At 48.2% G+C, this 19023-nt stretch overlaps 2 protein-coding genes across 8 annotated transcripts in view; both read left to right on the top strand.

Moving 5' to 3' along the window:
* LOC135895753 (uncharacterized) overlaps positions 1 to 2685 on the top strand; it is a 169452-nt gene extending 166767 nt beyond the window's left edge. For all 5 annotated transcript variants that reach the window (XM_070540407.1, XM_065423913.2, XM_070540408.1 and 2 more), the window contains one exon: positions 1414 to 2685. In XM_070540407.1, coding sequence (XP_070396508.1) covers positions 1459 to 2565 — 1107 coding nt within the window. In that variant the 5' untranslated portion in view covers positions 1414 to 1458 and the 3' untranslated portion in view covers positions 2566 to 2685. The remainder of the gene's footprint in view (positions 1 to 1413) is intronic.
* LOC135895752 (adhesion G protein-coupled receptor E1-like) overlaps positions 1 to 19023 on the top strand; it is a 513515-nt gene that overhangs the window by 149778 nt on the left and 344714 nt on the right. The gene's annotated exons all lie outside the window — the stretch shown is intronic.

Genomic DNA, 19023 nt, shown 5'->3' with positions numbered 1-19023 from the left:
ATGAGCACTCCGTTCAGGCAGCTGTTTGTAAGCCAGTAGAACGTTCCTTTACTATACAACTACAAACTTAATAGTTTCTTTTTGTACAGCCAGCTTCGTAAATTGACGCAGACGCGAAGCCATGAGCGTTTTGCACGGCTCTTTCTGCAGATGCTGCTTGAGCAAAGCATTGTGGTGGGTGAGAAGGCTCAAGTTTGCCAACGAACCTACCTTGTTTATAAACTTGAGAGAAGCAGAACGAATTGGGGTTATTGATTCGGCGAAAGAAGGTCAGGTGGGGTCAAAGCTTCTCGAATCGGCGTATCTTTTGTCCGCGTATGGTTCGTCGCACCCTTTTCTGCCCGTTTTGTCATGCTTGAAAGAAACCTAGACGACCGCACTGCTTTAGAGCAATTGTGGCGCGTCCAGCTGCATGTTGTCACGTGGCCTATTCATTTTGCTAGATTCCTGGCGTCCCAAAAGCAAGAGCTGCACTAGTTCTGCCTTGCTGAAAACATTTTGAACATTTTTCTTTTGGTTAAGTATTCAATACTAGAAAAAGTAGGTGCGCGCTTTTGGATTCCGCGGAATTTGTGCGTGACGACATTTAGGAACTGTGTGCCACCTAGAACACTGTGACATAATATATAGTAGTGCTTCAGCAACAGGTTTTTCCCAGGACATATTTAAAATGGCTTATCAAAACAGACAGTGAAACGGAAGGGGTCTCTCTTCAGGAGTTTTGTCGGCTTTGAAAGCCCGACATGTCTCGGGGGGGAAGGGCTTGGGGTAAGGCAGGGCCCATTTCTGGATCCGCCACTGGTTTTTAGTGCCGTGGGACATGCCGTCTCTTCGTGCAATTGTATGTTTGTGAATGTGATAAAAACAAACAAAAACACCCTTGCACCCACCCCCAATATTCTTAGTCAGTGCACCCTTTCGGTGGGTAAAAGGGTGTTATGGCATCTAGAACTGCCCTATGCTTCGCAAAAAGTAATGATGATGGGATGTTTCTTGAATGAAAACACCCTTCAAGGGTGTTATGATTCGCAATTCTCACCATCAAGGGTGTAAATTATTTTACTGTGTAGATCAGTAGGGAGCTGCAAGAATAGTTTAAGAGTGGGCGTATTTCTCCTCGATTCTCGCTTTCCAAGGCTGACTCTTGTGTGAGAGTAGCTGTCTTGCTATTCAGAAGCATAATAAAGTGATTCACTTTGACCTAGTATTCGTGTTTGATGCATCTTTATTGTTCAGACAGCTACAGATACTGCTGGTTGATTTTCAGCATAGCGTATACACTGGATCACACCGGACTTCATATCAGGGGAAGTTCTAAATGTTCGGCACAGCGATGCAACGCGCCTTTAGTAAAAATGTTATGCCGTCCAATAAATCGTGATGTGCGATTTCTTTATTTTATTTCCTCTTGAGGTACACTGCTGGAACGAAGCGCACGGCTGCGAGTACACGGGCACCATGGACCGCATGCTGGAACACTACGAGAACGAGTGCACATTTCACATCGTGGAATGTTTTCGATGCGGCGAGGGAGTCCAGTACAAAGACATGCCAACGCACTACGCGGCCGGATGCAGTGCCGGTGTTTCTGCCGCGATCACAGAGTCCTCGGAGCATACAGCACTGACCCTTGCAGCCGTGAACGCTGCTCTTGCAGCCGTGAACGCTGCTCTTGCAGACGTGAAGGCGACGTTGGGATGCCTCAACCACGACCAGCTGCTGCCAGTGATCCAGAGTCAGTTGAATGAGCGCACAGAACAAGTCAGAAACCAGCAAACCAGATTCGGTGAGATTACTCGCGAGCTCGGAGCATGCGAGCACAACTTAAAGGCCGAGATGGCTCAAATCACCGCCGCGACTTCTTCGCCCGTGTCGCACAAGCGGACGTCTCAGCAAAATCCATTGGAAGAAGCCAGCACGTCGAGGTCGCAGTCGTTCCACTCGGGACAGGATCTGATACTTGGAAAGTTGGAGCGTTTAGCGCACCTGGAAAACGGGGAGGAAACCTTCCCAAAGCCTGATTTCGGCCGTGTCGTTGCTCGTTGGGAGACATTGTATGGTAGCTTTCGGCATTTGATGAGTGCGCTGTCAGCACTCACTTCAATTAAACGAATTGGGTGCATGGAATATTGGCTGACCCTAGAAAACTGTGAGGAAATCATTGCGTGCCATGGAAGGAAAAAAAAGTTTGCTGAGATTAAGGTGTGGCACATGAGGGACACGTACTTTACAATTGAAGTTTGGAAGGACTGCGTTGCTCTTGAATCTCACCTCCTTGTGCAGATCGAGTTTAACGGGACGCTGGTGGACTCTAAGTGTTGGCCGCCTTTCTGGAGCGTGCACGCGGTGGATCAAGAAGACGCATTCAATCAAAGTTCGTTGACTCCCGGTCGCAAGAATTGTTTGTGCAAGCGCGATGATCCCTCATTGCTGCACTTCCACCTCAAATTTGCTACAAGCATTGTCTCGCTGGAAATTGACGGCTACCTCCGAGACGGAAAGATGGCGTTTCATATCTTGCTCAGCAGTACAGATCTGAACGGTGGGATCAGAGGAGCACCCTAACGTTCGTCACCGCCGAATGTGCACTGCACCGGAGAATCCTCCTCGCCACTTCAGAAAATGTGTCACATGAGCTTAGCGAATTTTTGATCTCCTTTCTCCTAAATAAAGTGAGCTCTGCGACATTTCTTTTTATGCGTTGCATATTGCAATCACTCAGTTCAGCCCTTGGGCGCGACCGGGCAGCCACCATTGACCTTTAGCGCAACCACGTGACGTGATGTCACGACAGCCGGAGGAAAAGCTGGGCCCCAACTCGCGCAATATGCAACGCATTCTTGGCTTAACCAAGCTAAGCCTGGCCATTTTTTTAACATTTGCTATCCTTTGTAACTGTCAACCTATTGTTTTCTGACTTTACTGGACGTTTATTTTCTTTATTTCTCGTACTAATACAGTCGTTGTTCCGATATCTTGTGCTCCTCGAGTGGTTTCTGGCGTTATGACATTCACCCCGATACTTTTCTCTCGATTATTGCCGTGCGGCTGTTGAAGCGATTAATTTCAAGGCGACGTTCGTGTTTGATACTACGCTGTAGTACCACGCGTTTTCCCGTGTCCGAAATGCACGCCCAATGTTAATGCATCGTATTTATTTATTTATTTATTTATTTATTTATTTATTTATTTATTTATTTATTTATTTATAGATCCTGCAAGGCCGGAAGACGTTACAGAAGGGAGTGCAACAAAATGCAGCGCACGTGCAGATAACAGGGTATAATAACGAGAATAAAAAAATTAGAAAGCGCGGATTAACAAAAGTATTTTTCAATAGTAGTTCTAAAAGCAGATGTATCGGTTATGTTAACAATTGAGGCCGGCAGATGATGCCATTCGTTGGTAGCTTTAGGCATAAATGAAAAAAAAAAATAGATTCGTGGAGGGGGAGAGGGGAGGGGGAGAGGGGAGGGGGAGGTAAAGTGAAAACAAAGTAGAGATGAGGAAAGGAAGGAGCATAGACACACAATCACAATCGGTCACTGTCACCGAACACTGTCATCGCACAGCACACTGACACCTGTAGCACTATCAACATCTGTTCAGGCTACAGTCGCCTGTCCAGTTCTGTCGCCCTCAAGAACCGCAACAGTGCCCTCGTCGCCCTCTGCTGCGATGGCTTATGGTGGCGGTATCTTAAAATGAGTTCCTCTGTGAGAGGTCTTTGGTCAAAGCGCGCTATCGCGGTTGCAAGTGATTGTCTCTGTAAAGTATATCGAGGACAGTCACAAAGAAGGTGTTGAAAAGTCTCCTCGTTACCACAGTCCTCACACGAGGCGTCGTCGGCCCATCCAATTCGGTAAGCGAAAGACTTGGTGAAAGCCACCCCTAGCCATAGTCGACAAAGCAGGGTAGCTTCGCGACGACAGAGCCCAGCTGGAATACAAAGGCGTAGGGAGGAGTCAAGATGGTGGAGTCGGTAGTTGTGAAAACTTCCAGCGTTCCACAAGGATAACGTGATGTGACGGCTGATCATTCGAAGTTTTCGAGCGGCATCTGTCCTTGATAATGGTATCGGCTCCTCTTCGTCGCCTTGAAGAGCCGACCGAGCAGCGTTATCAGCGTGTTCGTTCCCTATGACTCCGCAGTGACTTGGGAGCCACTGAAATGTCACGTGGTGTCCTTTCTCAGTTAAGGTATGTATGAGTTCTCTAATCTCAAATACCAGTTGTTCGTGTGGTCCACGCCGCAGGGCTGATAGCAAGGATTGCAGTGCAGCCTTGGAGTCACTGAATATTGACCACCTTCGAGGTTGTTCTTGGTTGACGAGACGAAGTGCAGCACGAAGGGCTGCAAGTTCCGCGGCCATCGGTGTCGTTGGGTGACATGTCTTGAAACTGATGGTGGTGGCTTTCGCTGGGAAGACTACGGCTGCAGAGGGACACTGGAGAGTTGCCGATCCATCAGTATAAATATGTACGTGTTCGGCGTACCTCTCGTGCAAAAGAAGCAGAGTTAGTTGTTTAAGAGCTGGTGATGACAGCTCAGATTTTTTCCTGATTCCTGGTACGGTGAGGTGCACTGCAGGTCGAGCCAAACACCATGGAGGAATCGATGGCTTAGTTGCGGGGGTGTAGCCTGATGGGAGGCAGGTGTAATACTCCGAAATCGTAGTACAAAAAGCTGCCTGCGGCCTTTCTGATGGTAGTGTTGCCAGATGGTGGGAACAGGCACGGGCAACGTGCCTAATGTGCACTCTCAACACTTCTACCGCAATGTGTGTTTGTATAGGTTGGTCCTGAGCAATCGCAATAGTCGCTGCTGTCGATGTGCATTTTGGCAAACCAAGACAAACCCTGGGAGCCCGAGCTTGAATAGCCTGTAGAGCACGAAGATTTGTCTGGCAGGTGTTGGTCAGTACAGGCAAACTGTATCTCAAGAAACCCAGAAAAAGAGCCCTGTACAATTCCAACATTGCATGCACTGACATTCCCCAAGTCTTTCCTCCCAGAAACTTGAAAAGTTGGGAGATTGCTGTCAGACGCTTTTTCAAGTAGGTAACGTGCGGGCTCCATGAGAGATCTCTATCAATGATTATGCCAAGAAATTTGTGAGTCTTCTCATAAGAAATTATCTGGCCATTTATTGATATGGCGTAGGGTGCCACAGGGATAAGGTGCCACAGAAAGGCTGGCCAATGTTTCGATAGGAGCACCTATCTTTGTCAAAGGCGACCTCGTCATCCTTGGAATGTTAGTTTTAAACGGTTAGTGCAGTGACGTCACGTGCGTGTGTTGTCGCTCGTGGCTCGATTTAAAGGGACAGGCTTCGGAGGAAACGAGTGCTGTCGTCCGTGGTCTGTGAGCTTCATCCCAAGACCGGGGGGCAAGAGCGACGGGGGAACGAGAGAGACCTCCCTCTGAGGTTTAAGGTAGTGACGCAGACGGCAAAAGCTCGCCATGAGAGTCCATGTAACTTCTATCTCAATAAAATTAGCCAGAGACGCAACGCACATGTTGAAATGTATGTGAACTGAAACTGTTGCGAAGGCAGTAATTAAATTGTGTAAAACTAAATGCGATTGGTAAATTGTCTTTACCGACGTCCTATGCAACGTGTAATTTCATGCGATGGTTATCTACGCAATCGCAACAAAAAACTTTATATTGATTCAATGTTGTTGTTTATGCATTACTCAGTCTGCAAGCTATTCCGAAGTGAGCATTGTAACAGTTTGACGCAGTGATGTCGCGAAGACAGTTTTAATTTTTCTATTGTCTTAATAAGACGTCAACAACAACAAAAGAAAAACGGCAGTCGTGTCTGGGGTGGCCACGGCAGCAGCACCGGCAGCTATTCTTGTTGTTGTTGCCGTAAGGCCGCATAACGTGCTCGAGTGACGCCACCAAATGAAGCGAAAGTGAGGTAGCAGACGTCTTAGCCCTAAACTCGACGAGAAACAGACGTTGTCACCCAGCGTGCTTAAAGCACTAGAAACTCATCACTAAGAAAGACACAACGACAAAAAAATAAGAGACAAAAATTTGTATTCCAAGGTGCCACCCCTGCAGCTTGCCGCTCGAAAGGAAAGTTTGAAAGCTCGTCATGATGAACAGAAACCTTGGAGAAGACGAACAAAACAACAGTTCATCCATAAGCCCCTGTGTTCCTGTACACACCATCCATCAATGGGTCGATGGATGGTGCAAACATCGGCAATCGTGTCATAGGACCTTTCTTATTTATTATTGCATATATGTTTTTTTTGTTTTAGGGTTCGAATTTAAGCGTGTGATGACAGTGACCAATGGACTAGATGAGAATGGAACAGCGGTCCACCTTAGAAAGGCCTCCGATCCTGGAGAACGTAGCGAACTATTAATCGACGAGTTCATTTGCCAGCAGTGGGCGTCTTCTTCCAGGGAAATCATTTCTGGTCGCACGATTTTAACCCGAGTTATGCGAGGTCGCCGACCTGTCGTCTCCTCTGACGTAATTGTCCAGCAACCCTCCGAAGCTGCCGGTTCCGGCGAACCCTTCCACGGTTCGGTGAACTCCACCTTCGCGCGAGGCGAAGACGAGTGCGTTAGCACGCCGTCTATATTTTATGCGAAGCATATTACGAGAGCTCAACCCAGCTCCTCAGGCGCGGCGGTGTCGCCTTCAATACCACGTGACACCGTGACGTCACACAGAGGAGAAGTGGCTTTGGCTCAACTCTTGCAAGATGGGCTGGGTGGGAATCGAACCAGGGTCTCCGGAGTGTGAGACGGAGACGCTACCACTGAGCCACGAGTACGATGCTTCAAAGCGGTACAAAAGCGCCTCTAGTGAATGCGGTGTTGCCTTAGAAACGAGCTGTTTCTCAGGCGTGCGTCGCTTGCTCAGGCGCACATTTCGTTGCCGCGCCGAACGCTGCGTTGCTCGACGCTCACCGCGTCCAATGCGGGGCGCGTAGTCGCTGCGCCGTAGCTCATTGTCTTACACCCCTTGGCGGGTCGACGGGAACGCTGTCGCGTTCCACTCTTGAAGGCGAAGCAGAGTAACGCATGAGTTGTTTCTTCGTCTAGCCGAACCAAATATAGCCAAGCAACAGCAGTTCACCAGGCTAAACAGTGGTTCAACAACTAAAATAAAGGCTAGTATGCTTCGCATCCTGGGCTTAACCTTAGCTAAGCCACAGCCATTTTTTATCAAGGAAAGAGCTTGAATTTCCGGGCATAATAGTCACATGACTGTCTTTTCCTCCTTCCCTTCAGTGTGTTCTATTGCATTGGCGTTCCAGTGAGTATATATGTACTCACCAGCTGCAATAAATCAATTGTTGAAAGTTAGCGCTCGTCCTGCTTGTCCCTGTGTCATTTTTTTGCGCTATGTATCCCAGTCTGAATGAAGACTATTTCCGAGTAAAGAAGGGACCAAACTCGCACGAAATGCGCGCGATGCGGCGGCCTGTACGAAATTGCAAGCCAGCCTTTAATCGCGGACGCACGTAGTGTTCGTGTCGGCGCGTCTTCTCTTAGCTGTTCGGTGCACTATTGGGGCTAGAGTTACACCGTATGAATGCATGCGTTCTGGCTGCCCTTGTAACGGACGGCAGTTTGTGTTGGCCCAATCGAAGGCGTGACATCGGCGTTCGTTTAGTCGCTTGCATAACTTGCGCGCGATGTGACGCTGCGATGTGAATTCGCGGATGCTTTGTCGTGAAATATCACTGAAAGAGTTTTATTAAACACGCCAACGGCTGCAGAAAAGTTACTATATCGATTTAATCGCTATAATATATCATTTTTTATTACCTTAGCCTAATTATTATGTCTTCTGATGTCCCAAATTGGCATTCTTCCGGTCAAGTCGGGTCATATAGCCTTCGATAAAACATGCGCGGGAAAACAAGTGACACGTCAAACTAAAGTACACTACAACAGTTTATTTTTATTTTTCGGGAATTCCGTGCTATTGACTAGGGCTTTCGTTAAGTAATATTCAGCAGGACTTTCTCGCGTGAAACGGAAAATAAAGGTCCGTGGAAAAATGGGATCCTGTCCGTTTTTGTCCTTATTAACCTAACATTCTGTACTTCTTAGTCATAAAAGATATTAATCACAACTTATATCTGCCGTTCACTTCGTTCTGCGGTGATTCGTCCTCTCCTTTTTGGTCATGCATGTTCGCAATACATGCGCACAAACGAAGCATTCGTCAGTATTATACGCCTCACAGAACCAGGTTTTGTGGATTTGGCGGTACAGAGCCCACCTGACAAACGTGTTATGTGTTGCATAACAGCTTTCAAGGCGGGACATGGTCGAACGGATCACGAACAGGTGCAGCTAGCACTCCCGGCTTTTTACTTTCCGTATTAGGAGGTGACAGACAACAGTGTTTTCACTGCGTTGCCTTCCTGAACTTCTGTACCAAGCACGTAACAAACACCATGCGCATCGGCTTTCAACCTGGAGGATGTTTCGGGCCGAAGGTTTCAGTGCCCGAGTCATCGACGTAGGTGTCTGTTCCCGAGCAAGAACCACGCGAAGTTTTGTAAACCATGCTTCCATCGGTCAGCACACTCACTCGCTAGCCTCATACCCGATACTCGCTCATTTCAAAGGCGTGATGTATACAAGATTAGTGAGCGACGAAGGGTGTGAGTGGACTAAAGCACTAACGGGAGTGACTGCCGAATAAATTTAGCGAGACGTAATTATAAAGGAGAGTGGGTAAGAGAGTACGTAGCCTGCAAAATTTCGGATGCGTGTGCGGGGGGGAGCATGTGCATATTTGTACCAACCTAATGCCTGCAGCACCGCGCGGTTTCGCAGAGAGGTGGCCACCGCCAAGCAGATTGTGAGTAGATAAGGCATTGTCACTGTGACTGCGAGACGGCGTGGTGGATTGTCACCTTCGGCGGCTGCATTCTGAGAAAGGATGGGAAAGTGAGAACCATAGTGTGCCGAGCTTTGGCTGGGTTTTGAATAAGAGCAAGGGGGGACCTAAAGTTAATATAGAGCTTCTACGCCGTCCCTTATAGCCACAACGTCGGTCTGGGACGCATGAATCGAAACTCGATCTATCAGTCGCAGGAGGACGAAGTGATGAAATCTGGTTTGATGCAGCACGTTGTGAGGTTAGGTAAGAAGTGACATAAAGTTGTGCCTAGGTTGAGTTAGAAGTCACACAAAGAGGTTAGGCGCCGTCGTGTGAGTTACACGAAGCGTCACTGTGGTGCATGGAACTAATCACGCCAAATGTAGGGACGAAATTGCCACCACCCTCTGCCCTCGGCTACCATTTATAACGGCTGTAATTATAACCTTATTCGGCCGGCCAAAGCTTATCTGCCGGGCCGACGTCGTGAAGTAGGCGGCCGACCGTTTTCTCCGAGGCTCCGTGCGGAAAAACGCTGCCTTCGCTCCACGACGGACAGTTAAATTAGTAAGCGTGTCGCAGAGCGTGCAGAGGCCAACCGCCAGCTTTCTCTGCAGTCTAGCTAGCGCTCTGAGAAAATGATAAGTGACCGTCATCTGTCACATCTTTATCCTCGTCTACATTACTACGCTGCATGACTAAGCACAGAATAGTATCAAATTAGATCCTGCGACTTTTTGCCCCTAGAGAGTGTGGGTGAGTGAGTGAGTCAGTGAGTGAGTGGGCTAGTGAGTGAGTTGGCTAGTGAGTGAGTGGGCTAGTAAGTGAGTGGGCTAGTGAGTGAGTAGAATAGTGAGTGAGTAGAATAGTGAGCGAGTGAGCGAGTGAGTGAGTGAGTGAGTGAGTGAGTGAGTGAGTGAGTGAGTGAGTGAGTGGGCTAGTGAGGGAGTGGGCTAGTGAGTGAGTGGGCTAGTAAGTGAGTAGAATAGTGAGTGAGTGGGCTAGTGAGTGAGTGGGCTAGTAAGTGAGTAGAATAGTGAGTGAGTGAGTGAGTGAGTGAGTGAGTGAGTGAGTGAGTGAGTGAGTGAGTGAGTGAGTGAGTGAGTGAGTGAGTGAGTGAGTGAGTGAGTGAGTGAGTGAGTGAGTGAGTGAGTGAGTGAGTGAGTGAGCGAACGAGTGAGTGAGCGAAATTTCCCACACCTGACCTTCAGGATTCACCTTGTTCTCTTCTAGCCTTCCCTTTCTCTGACCGCGCCTCTTGACATCGCTTACCTCAACTATTTATCCACCTTTTTTTCTTAATATAGCACAGCCATTGTCCAGCGGCACCCAGCCATCTCTTTTCTCCGAGTGACCATCTTTTCGTCCCTGTCACCGCGCTCGCCGAAGACGCCCGTTCACTCACTCCATTTAAATGACGCCGTAAAGATCGAAACGACCACCTCTCGCTGCATCGTAAATGTCGCAGCAGCGTGGGCGTCGGTCGTAACCGGAATGACCCCAGATGTGGCCACCGCGGGCACGCCGTCAGATACACCCGTCGGTCGTTCCATTAATACGTTGCTCGTGTTAACGAAAACAACAACAAAAAAAGAAACGTAGGAGGAAACAAGGAGACAAGACTGAGCCGATGTTGCTGAAAAAAAAAGCAGATAACAATGATCAAAACAAGAAGAACGACAGAGACAGAGAAAGGGACCGAATTAACGAACGGCCGCTTATGTTGCCGCGGTGGACGCCACATTTGTATACAGGAGGCATATATAAAGCTTGCCCGTAGCTTTGTCACACGAAGATTGCGACCCTTCCCATGAGCAGTTTCCCGTGCTGGGTTATACATCTCACCCTTGCGGTGGGTCCTGCCTTTGATTTTGTGTATTGGTATGGGGCGTGATTTCGGCGCCGGCGTTTTCTTTCATCGCACAGGCGACTCGGCCCCTGTGTGCTAAGTCCCGGAGGCAGCGCTTCGATCATTCCATCGGTGACCCGTTATTTATGGCGTTCAGGTGAGCCCTGGTGCCGCGAAAGGTCGGTTGTTTACGACGCCCTGGAGCGCGAAATATACGAATGATATCAGCGCATCTGCAGCACTGTGCTGTTTCCTTTATTATCGAGGTTCGTAGTTATCGAGGCTCAGGAAGCAAGTAACCTATCAGATAAGGATCTTGCTTTGGGGTCGTAATAACGACATTTGTGCTTCGTGCTTTCCGACCGACGGCGCTCGTAGTTTCGCACGCCGAGCTCGTAACGATGGTTGATTCTACGTGCTTCCGACCCGCGGTAAACGTGCTTGGATGTCACAGGCTGTGAACCGATTCGCACGCGTACAGCGTTGAAGCTTTAGATGCTGTGGCACCTGGAAATGATGATTGTGTACTTCGTTGCGCGGTTACATTATACGTTCGCACTGCGTGTGGGCTTACATTACTCATTCGGACACCATGCAACGCTGCTCGTGAGCTCCATTACCGAGGTCAGAATATTTAATGGCAACTTGCATGCGCAAGCTGCTCATATACTGCGCTTATGTCACCTTTAAATGTGTGAGATGCATATGGAGTATAAGAAAACAACTTGGGAAATTATAACATTGTAATCACTTCGCCAGTATAAGGTTGCATAAAAAAGGGTGTGTACGTAGTGTGTCATCGTTATCATAGTATATTATGGTCAAACCGACGCCTTGTTGTTATTGGTTTAGCCCAGAAAAGCGTTTTGTCGCGTGGCTAGTAGAGGAAAACTGGAATTTGCAGGTGATTACGCAACGCTGTTTGAGATGTTATGGTGATATACGTCCTTGCTTAACACCGGTGCTAAGCGCTGATTTCGGCCCAAAGACAGCAACAAAGTTCCCGTCACAACAACTAATTTCGGGACAACCATCAGCCCGGTTAAATTTACAAGGTATCAGGTCTCAGGGTCATACGTAGGCTATGAGAGACACTGTAAACACCCCCTATGAGGGACACCGCCCTGCATTGCCGAACTGCCATTACTTTATAAGGTACATCAAAATTTATATAAACATTATGTACATTGTAATCATATGGCGCAGTCGAGTACTCAAATCCGCGACAAACATAGTTTGGTAATCTTGGTCACAGCGGCTGCATTGCGGTATCTCCCAAATATCAACGTCGTCAAGTCCTATAGATCCGAATGTCCTGTAGTGTGAGCCCTACTTCCTCTACTGACAATCTGGCTGCTCTCCTTAGCAGCACATCCCATATATTTAGTTTCTCTCTCTCTCTCTCTCTCTCTACTTCTTTCTTTCTCACTTTCTCTCTCAGGCGATAGAAAGAGCGAGAGAGGCAGCGAAAGATCAGAAAGTGTACACCGTTGAGTACGCTGCCGTCTTTCTTCTGTTCCGGCCTTTATTACTGCCTGGTCCCAAGTGCTCCTTCCTTTCCCGGCTGAGGTCGCCACTTCGGCATAATTAATCAGCTCAGCGGGTCGTGCACTTGGCTGGGGCGGCCGCCGTTGCACAACCTGGTCAACTGCGGCGCTCTGGTAACGACAGAATGAAAAAAAGGCATGCGCTGCTCACAGTTACTTGCGCATTCGTTAACGCCGTGGAGGACGGTGATTGAGACCGCAGCAGGCTAACGGTGGCTCGCTTGCGACACCCGAGCCCAAGCAAAGGCAACCGAGCTTGCAAGGGGTTGCACGGTGACGACATGAAGGCTGCGGTCGTGTGCACGGGTTTACGCCTCAGGGCAGTAGGTGGTGTCGCTGGCGCCACGTAGTGTAACATCAATTGGAGATCCCTTCGGCCATTCGGGCGTTTATACAGGTATACACCCGCACGTAGAAAAAGAAATGTTGCAGTAGATTCGCCCTAGGAGCGCAGCAGTCACAATGCATTATTCGAGTGCCGTGAAGCTATAGCATTACTTGGTGCACTTTCGATTGCGTAGAAGGGGCAACACCAAGCCGACAGCTTGCTTCTGACAATGTATAGAAGGTGTGGTTCTGGTTCTCAGTGGCACATGCACTTCTGCTTTCTTTCTTTTGCTTTCCCGTCTTTTACCACTTTGTACCAATTTGGCTGAGCTTCTGTCGTCTATATAGGTGCTCGTTTATTATTTCTCCCCGCATCATTACGCGCCCATCGTCTCCTATCTCGAACAACGTTACATTTCTCAACGCTCGCGTTTCGCTTATTGTTCCTTGAAAATTGCGCACAGTTCAAATCGCTCTCAACCCGAAGGATGTATAGGATGACGCTGCATCTCAACAGTTTTCAATTATGGGGTTTTACGTGCCAAAACCACTTTCTGATTATGAGGCACGCCGTAGTGGGGTACTCCGGAAATTTCGACCACCTGGGGTTCTTTAACGTGCACCTAAATCTAAGTACACGGGTGTTTTCGCATTTCGCCCCCATCGAAATGCGGCCGCCGTGGCCGGGATTCGATCCCGCGACCTCGTGCTCAGCAGCCTAACACCATAGCCAATCTCAACAGTTCATCATCAACTTTAATGCGAACAAACGGATGACGCGGTGCTCGTTCGAGGGCACCGCACTGTGATCGTGTTGTCGACGCGTGCCAGACTCGCGGCTGTCCTCGAGGGCAAGCAACTCCGCTATGCGCCGCGGTCTCGACACCGGCGAGATCGAAACCACGCCTGGCAAGCCCCGTCTACACTTCTTTCGAATAATGCGCGCACCGCCGGCGTCCGCGTCGGCCACCTTTCATCCTCTCCCTCCGCCGCACCCGACTGGTGCGTTAAACTCTTCATCGATCCTTTCGCGAAGCCGCCCCCCCCCCCCCTTCTTTCCCTTCGATAAACATGACCCAATCTCTCGTGCACGCAGTCCCCACCACGCGTCGTTCGTCTGCCCTTCGGCGTTTTACCCGTTCTGAGCTCGCGCCCTGGTCGATCGAGAACGACTCATTAATTAGTTTCGCGCACAGTGCGGCGACGCCTGCTGTGGGTCGACGGCGTTCGATTGCGGGGTGGGTGGGTCGACCCCTCATACTGCCTGTGCACCGGCCAAGCCACGCGGAGATTTGCCGCGATTCGCGCCGGGGGTCCCGCCGAGCGAGCCCACCGACGGGGCGTGGCCGAGGAGCCACCAAGGCCCACCTCGGTGACCCGTCTCGGGGGCTATCGGGCTAGGGCTTCGGGGAACGAGGACAGAGTGAGGTGGGGTACCATGGCTGCGCTGGACGCATTCCCGATTGTGGTTGAACGCGACCGCTTGCTCCGTTTTCGATGCACGACCGCACGTGTGCGATATTACCCTTTGGTCACCCATTAGCGGTATCTGGAGTATGTCCCCGGATTGGTCTGTGCCAACCGATCAGTCAGTCGGTGGGCTTCTGATTCCGATATTTACCCAAGACATGTGGCACGTAGTACGGACCACGGTTCTGCCTCGAACTGAGATAGAAGTGAGGCGTGCAGACAGGACGCAAGAGTAGAGAAGTGGACAACACGAACGCCTCTACCCTTCTCTACTTGTGTCCTTCTCTACTTCTCTACTCTTGTGTCCTGTCTGCACGTCTCACTTCTATTTTGCATAATGAATCCTTACCAACTAGCTCAGCTTTCTGTCGTTCTCGAACTGAGAGCCTCTTTGAATTTCAGGGCAAATATGCAGGCTACAGACGGCTGTGTGACCTGCTGTGAACAGTCCTGTGACAAATGCCATTTCAAGTAGTCTCGTTGTTGTAAGGCGCACCTTCATGCAGATAGTCTCGAACGTATATCTAGCCCCCCCTGTCCCGTTTTGTTCCTGCTCTTTAGGGACCTCAGCGTGCTTCCCAGCGTATGACGTCGAATTTTTGCAGAATAGTGTTTGAACTTTGCGTCATGACGAAACAGTCAAATGCGCCCCTCGACCATCCCCGACAGCACTCCTAAGTGGAAGCTCTATTTCGGGGCCCAACTACGGTATACTGGTTGAAATGTGTTTGAAATGCAAAATTCTCGTATGAGGCACCGGCTGGACCGATTACAGATAAGCTTGATGCATTTGAGAGAGAAGGTAAAATAATAGTTACTCTATTAAGTGAGATTTTGATTTAGGGCATGGAATGTTTACAAAATATTCCCGGAAACAGTGAAGTTAGGAAAAAAACATATGCACGGAGATTACAAATCCGTATTGGTACTAAGAAGAGACATCGCCAATTGTGTAAACTGCATATGTTCGAAAATTTAAAGTCGAACAATTTGATACAGCAGTTTAGAGGTTACGTAATGTTGTACCATTCTGTATAAAGCTTCTAGAAAAACTCCTAATCACAAATAAGTGGTAGATTTTACAGTGGCGTATTGTACATCCACCTTATCTGCTTTAGAGATAGGGATTTGTGCGTTCACAACATTCCGATATCCTTTATTTATTTGCTGAGGTGGAGAGTTGTAAAGTTCATACATGATATTCTTATTCAATTTTGAAATTTTCAGAATTTTTCGTAAACAAATTTATGGCGTAAATGAGAAATGCGCTTGCTAGAATCACTACCTTCTAACATCGCTTTATATTTGAAATGCAACAAACCTCGTCACATTCGATGCGTTTGTTGCCCAGTAATACGATGTCTCCATTCCCACGTCTTTAGTTGGGAGGCCCCGTGCCAAAGTTTCCTTTTAATATCGTTCTAGTTTGTTTTACCAAGCAAGCTGAGCATTTTTGCAGATATCTGGTGTTTTTGGCGAAGACTTCAAGTAATTAAAAAAAATCATATGTGGCAGATAGCGCAATTCTAGTCCTTGAGCTTGGTCTACTCAAACAGACAGACATCACTTGCATGAAAATCGAAGTGCCTGATGAACCAATTAACAAAAATGCACTAATTAAATTTCTATTGAAAAAAAAAATGGCTGTGGCTTAGGTAAGGTTAAGCCCAGGATGCGAAGCATACTAGCCTTTATTTTAGTTGTTGAACCACTGTTTAGCCTGGTGAACTGCTGTTGCTTGGCTATATTTGGTTCGGCTAGACGAAGAAACAACTCAGGCATTACTTCTTCGCCTTCAAGAGTGGAACGCGACAGCGTTCCCGTCGACCCGCCAAGGGGTGTAAGACAATGGGCTACAGGGCAGCGACTACGCGCCCCGCATTGGACGCGGTGAGCGTCGAGCAAAGCAGCGTTCGGCGCGGCAACGAAATGTGCGCCTGAGCAAGAGACGCACGCCTTAGAAACAGCGCGTTTCTAAGGCAACACCGCATTCACTAGAGGCGCTTTTGTACCGCTTTGAAGCGTTGTACTCGTGGCTCAGTGGTAGCGTCTCCGTCCCACACTCCGGAGACCCTGGTTCGATTCCCACCCAGCCCGTCTTGCAAGAGTTGAGCCAAAGCCACTTCTCCTCTGTCGTGACGTCACGGTGTCACGTGATTTCATGGTCACCGCCGCGCCTGAGGAGCTGGGTTGAGCCCTCGTAATATGCTTCGCATAATATCTTACGGCACACGTTGCAATTTACAAATTGTAGCTCGTGAGACTGCAAGGCATGTCCACTTGAAACGAATCCTTTGGATGACACCATTTTCGAGATATGCACCATCAAACTTGCCGTAAAAATGCACTGTCGTTCCACTTACTTCAATAACAAAACGCCGTTTTATGCACAGAAGCACAAAATAACTGGACTGCCAATTGATTTCTTCGCGAAGTTCGGCAAATAATATCTAAACTGGTGGCGTCCGGAGAATTGGTTACGATTGGATCTACCTTGCGAACGCCAAGGCTACAATTTATAAATTGCGATACGTGCTGTGGAGCAACTAGTTAGAAACATAATTAGCGAATTCTTGCTGATTATACAATTAACCATTTCGGTTCCTCGCTCAGGTAATGTCCGCCTATTTGGGGAATCCAGCTCAGAGAGAGAGAGAGAGAAATAGAAGAGAGGAATGGCAGGCACGTTAACCAGGCGCACGTGCGTTTTGCTACCCTACACTGGGTGAAGGGGTGCAGGGATGAAAAGAGAGAGAGAGAAAGAGAGAGCATAGTTTCGGGCACATTTGAAGTTTCGCACCTAGTCTAGACACTATCACCAAGACCTGTCGGCTTGAGGTACTGCTACAGCATTTTCCTGGCTTTCTATGCCATCGGCGTGTAGGGCCAAGGTCCAAGGATCTTCATTTGCAAAAAATACTCTATAGAGTCAAGCCGCTTCAGTGCTGCCTCGAGAACTTTACGCTCGACGTCGTAATGGGAACAGAGAGATATGTTCAATCGTTCCCGGAGTGTCAGCTTCATCCGCCCCTGAAACTACATGTACCATCAAAAGCTTCCCGCTCTGAGGCGACAGTATTGTGCCGCCTCTGGCTCACGCTGGCATTTGCAAGGGCCTACTCGTTTGGCGTGGGAATTGGGGATGCGCCCATGTGCGACTTTTGTGGAAGTGTAGCTCAAACTCATAGTTGCGCTGTCTGCCACAGATGATGTTTAAATGTTACTGAAAGCCTTCGCAGAAGCACCCGGTTCACGTGTATGTCATTCAGTTGGTGGAAGGTATGTGTGGAACAATGTTAGGAATTATGTGCACTAACATTGGAAAAAAATCTAGACCAAATGAACAGCCGATGCCGAGAAACATTTGGTCCACGTACGTATAAGTAAATTGTAGCATGCCTTTTTTTTTCAAGTGTGTTCCACTTTGCAAATATGTTTCATTTACTTGTCTGAGCCAACGTGGAACGAGAACAAGACTGAGGCGACAACATCGAGCTCGCGCGCATGCTGGCACGCCCGGAAGAAACACATTCGTGTGCCCACACGGACAGATCACGTGTATAATAAAGCGTATAATAAAGCGTGTATAACTAACGTATAATAAAGTGAGCACTACCCCAAGTGTAAAAAAATTAGTTTTTAATGTATTCTGTTTTATTTGTTATTTTAACGTCGGTTAGATTTTTTTCCGATTTTGCCTTCTCTCGCCGTTCTCTCCGTTTCGGAGGCAATACAGCCTTGTGGGTAGGCAGTAGGCGCGCTTCTCTGGCCGTGTGCCAGGCGAGCGTAGTTCGAATTATCCGTGAGGGAACCTTCTCGCGTTCGAATTAACGGACTTTTTTATACATAGACTTCTGTGGAGCTTGGCCGGACCAAATCGTACAGTTCGAATTATCCATAAATTCGAATTATTGAAGTTCGAATTAACGAGCTTTCACTGTAGTACCTGGTTTAATACTTCTTCCTTGTGTCCCTTTAAGGGCGTCTCTTATGTAGGACTTCATATGTGCGTTCCACTCATTTTTCGATTGTCGGTTTTTTTTTTTTGAAGTTTCCCTAGGCACCTTTTTGCAAGCCTATTTTTTTTTGTCCTGTGGGAGCATTGGTGGCTGTATTTCTACTTTTTGTTTACTTCGACTGACTTTCATGCGGGTGTCTGGAAAACCAATTGCCCGAAGCTTATTGCTTTTAGCCAGCTGAGGTCTCTCACTTCAGCGAACAACTGTTGAACACGTGGTTGAAAGCACGAACATCGAGAGCATGAAATGGGGAAATAGGAAACGGCCCGCTAAGTTGCGCGCGAAGCCGTGATATGAAAAGCTCAGTTCGCAATAGGGGATCAGAAAATTCGGGCGTGGTAGTTCATAGTGTTTTTTGTGTATTTTTTCATTGTTTAACCTAGGTAGAATATTAGGCAGTATAGTAGCAAGAGCTTGGTGGCGCAACCCACTGCCCCGTTCCAAAGGGGACGCTCATAACATCCATCCATCCATCCATGAAGAGACTGCATTTCGCTCACCACGGTCGCTGAGTGTTGTGGTTGAATTCCCGGCTGAAGAGGGATGTACGCTGGTTACGGGAACCACTGTAAGTGCGTCAGAAGCACCATACGCGGATTGTCGGTAGTAAGACTATTCTTCTTTCTTTTTTTTTACTCGATGGAGACCTAAATCTCACTCGCTTCCTTTCGCTGTGAGCTCTGGGTGGCGATGGGGCTTGGTACAATCAATATCCAAAAATATGCGAATACTCACTTTTATGCTCGCCTTCAACTGCAAATTTCTCACTCTGTTTTTTTGTTGGTCCCTCTCTGCGCGATGAGTTTCTGTTTGTTCAATTGCGCTTGGCGACAGAGTCTGGTGGCTGTCGCCTCTGGTGCTAAACTGCCTATACGTTCCTTTTTTGATTCATTTCGTAAGGTTACCGGAGCACGGTCTGTGCTCTTGTTGTAACGCTAAC

The sequence above is a fragment of the Dermacentor albipictus genome, chromosome 6, assembly GCF_038994185.2.
Source record: "Dermacentor albipictus isolate Rhodes 1998 colony chromosome 6, USDA_Dalb.pri_finalv2, whole genome shotgun sequence".
Classification (NCBI taxonomy): domain Eukaryota; kingdom Metazoa; phylum Arthropoda; class Arachnida; order Ixodida; family Ixodidae; genus Dermacentor; species Dermacentor albipictus.
This window is presented reverse-complemented; position numbering and strand designations above follow the sequence as displayed.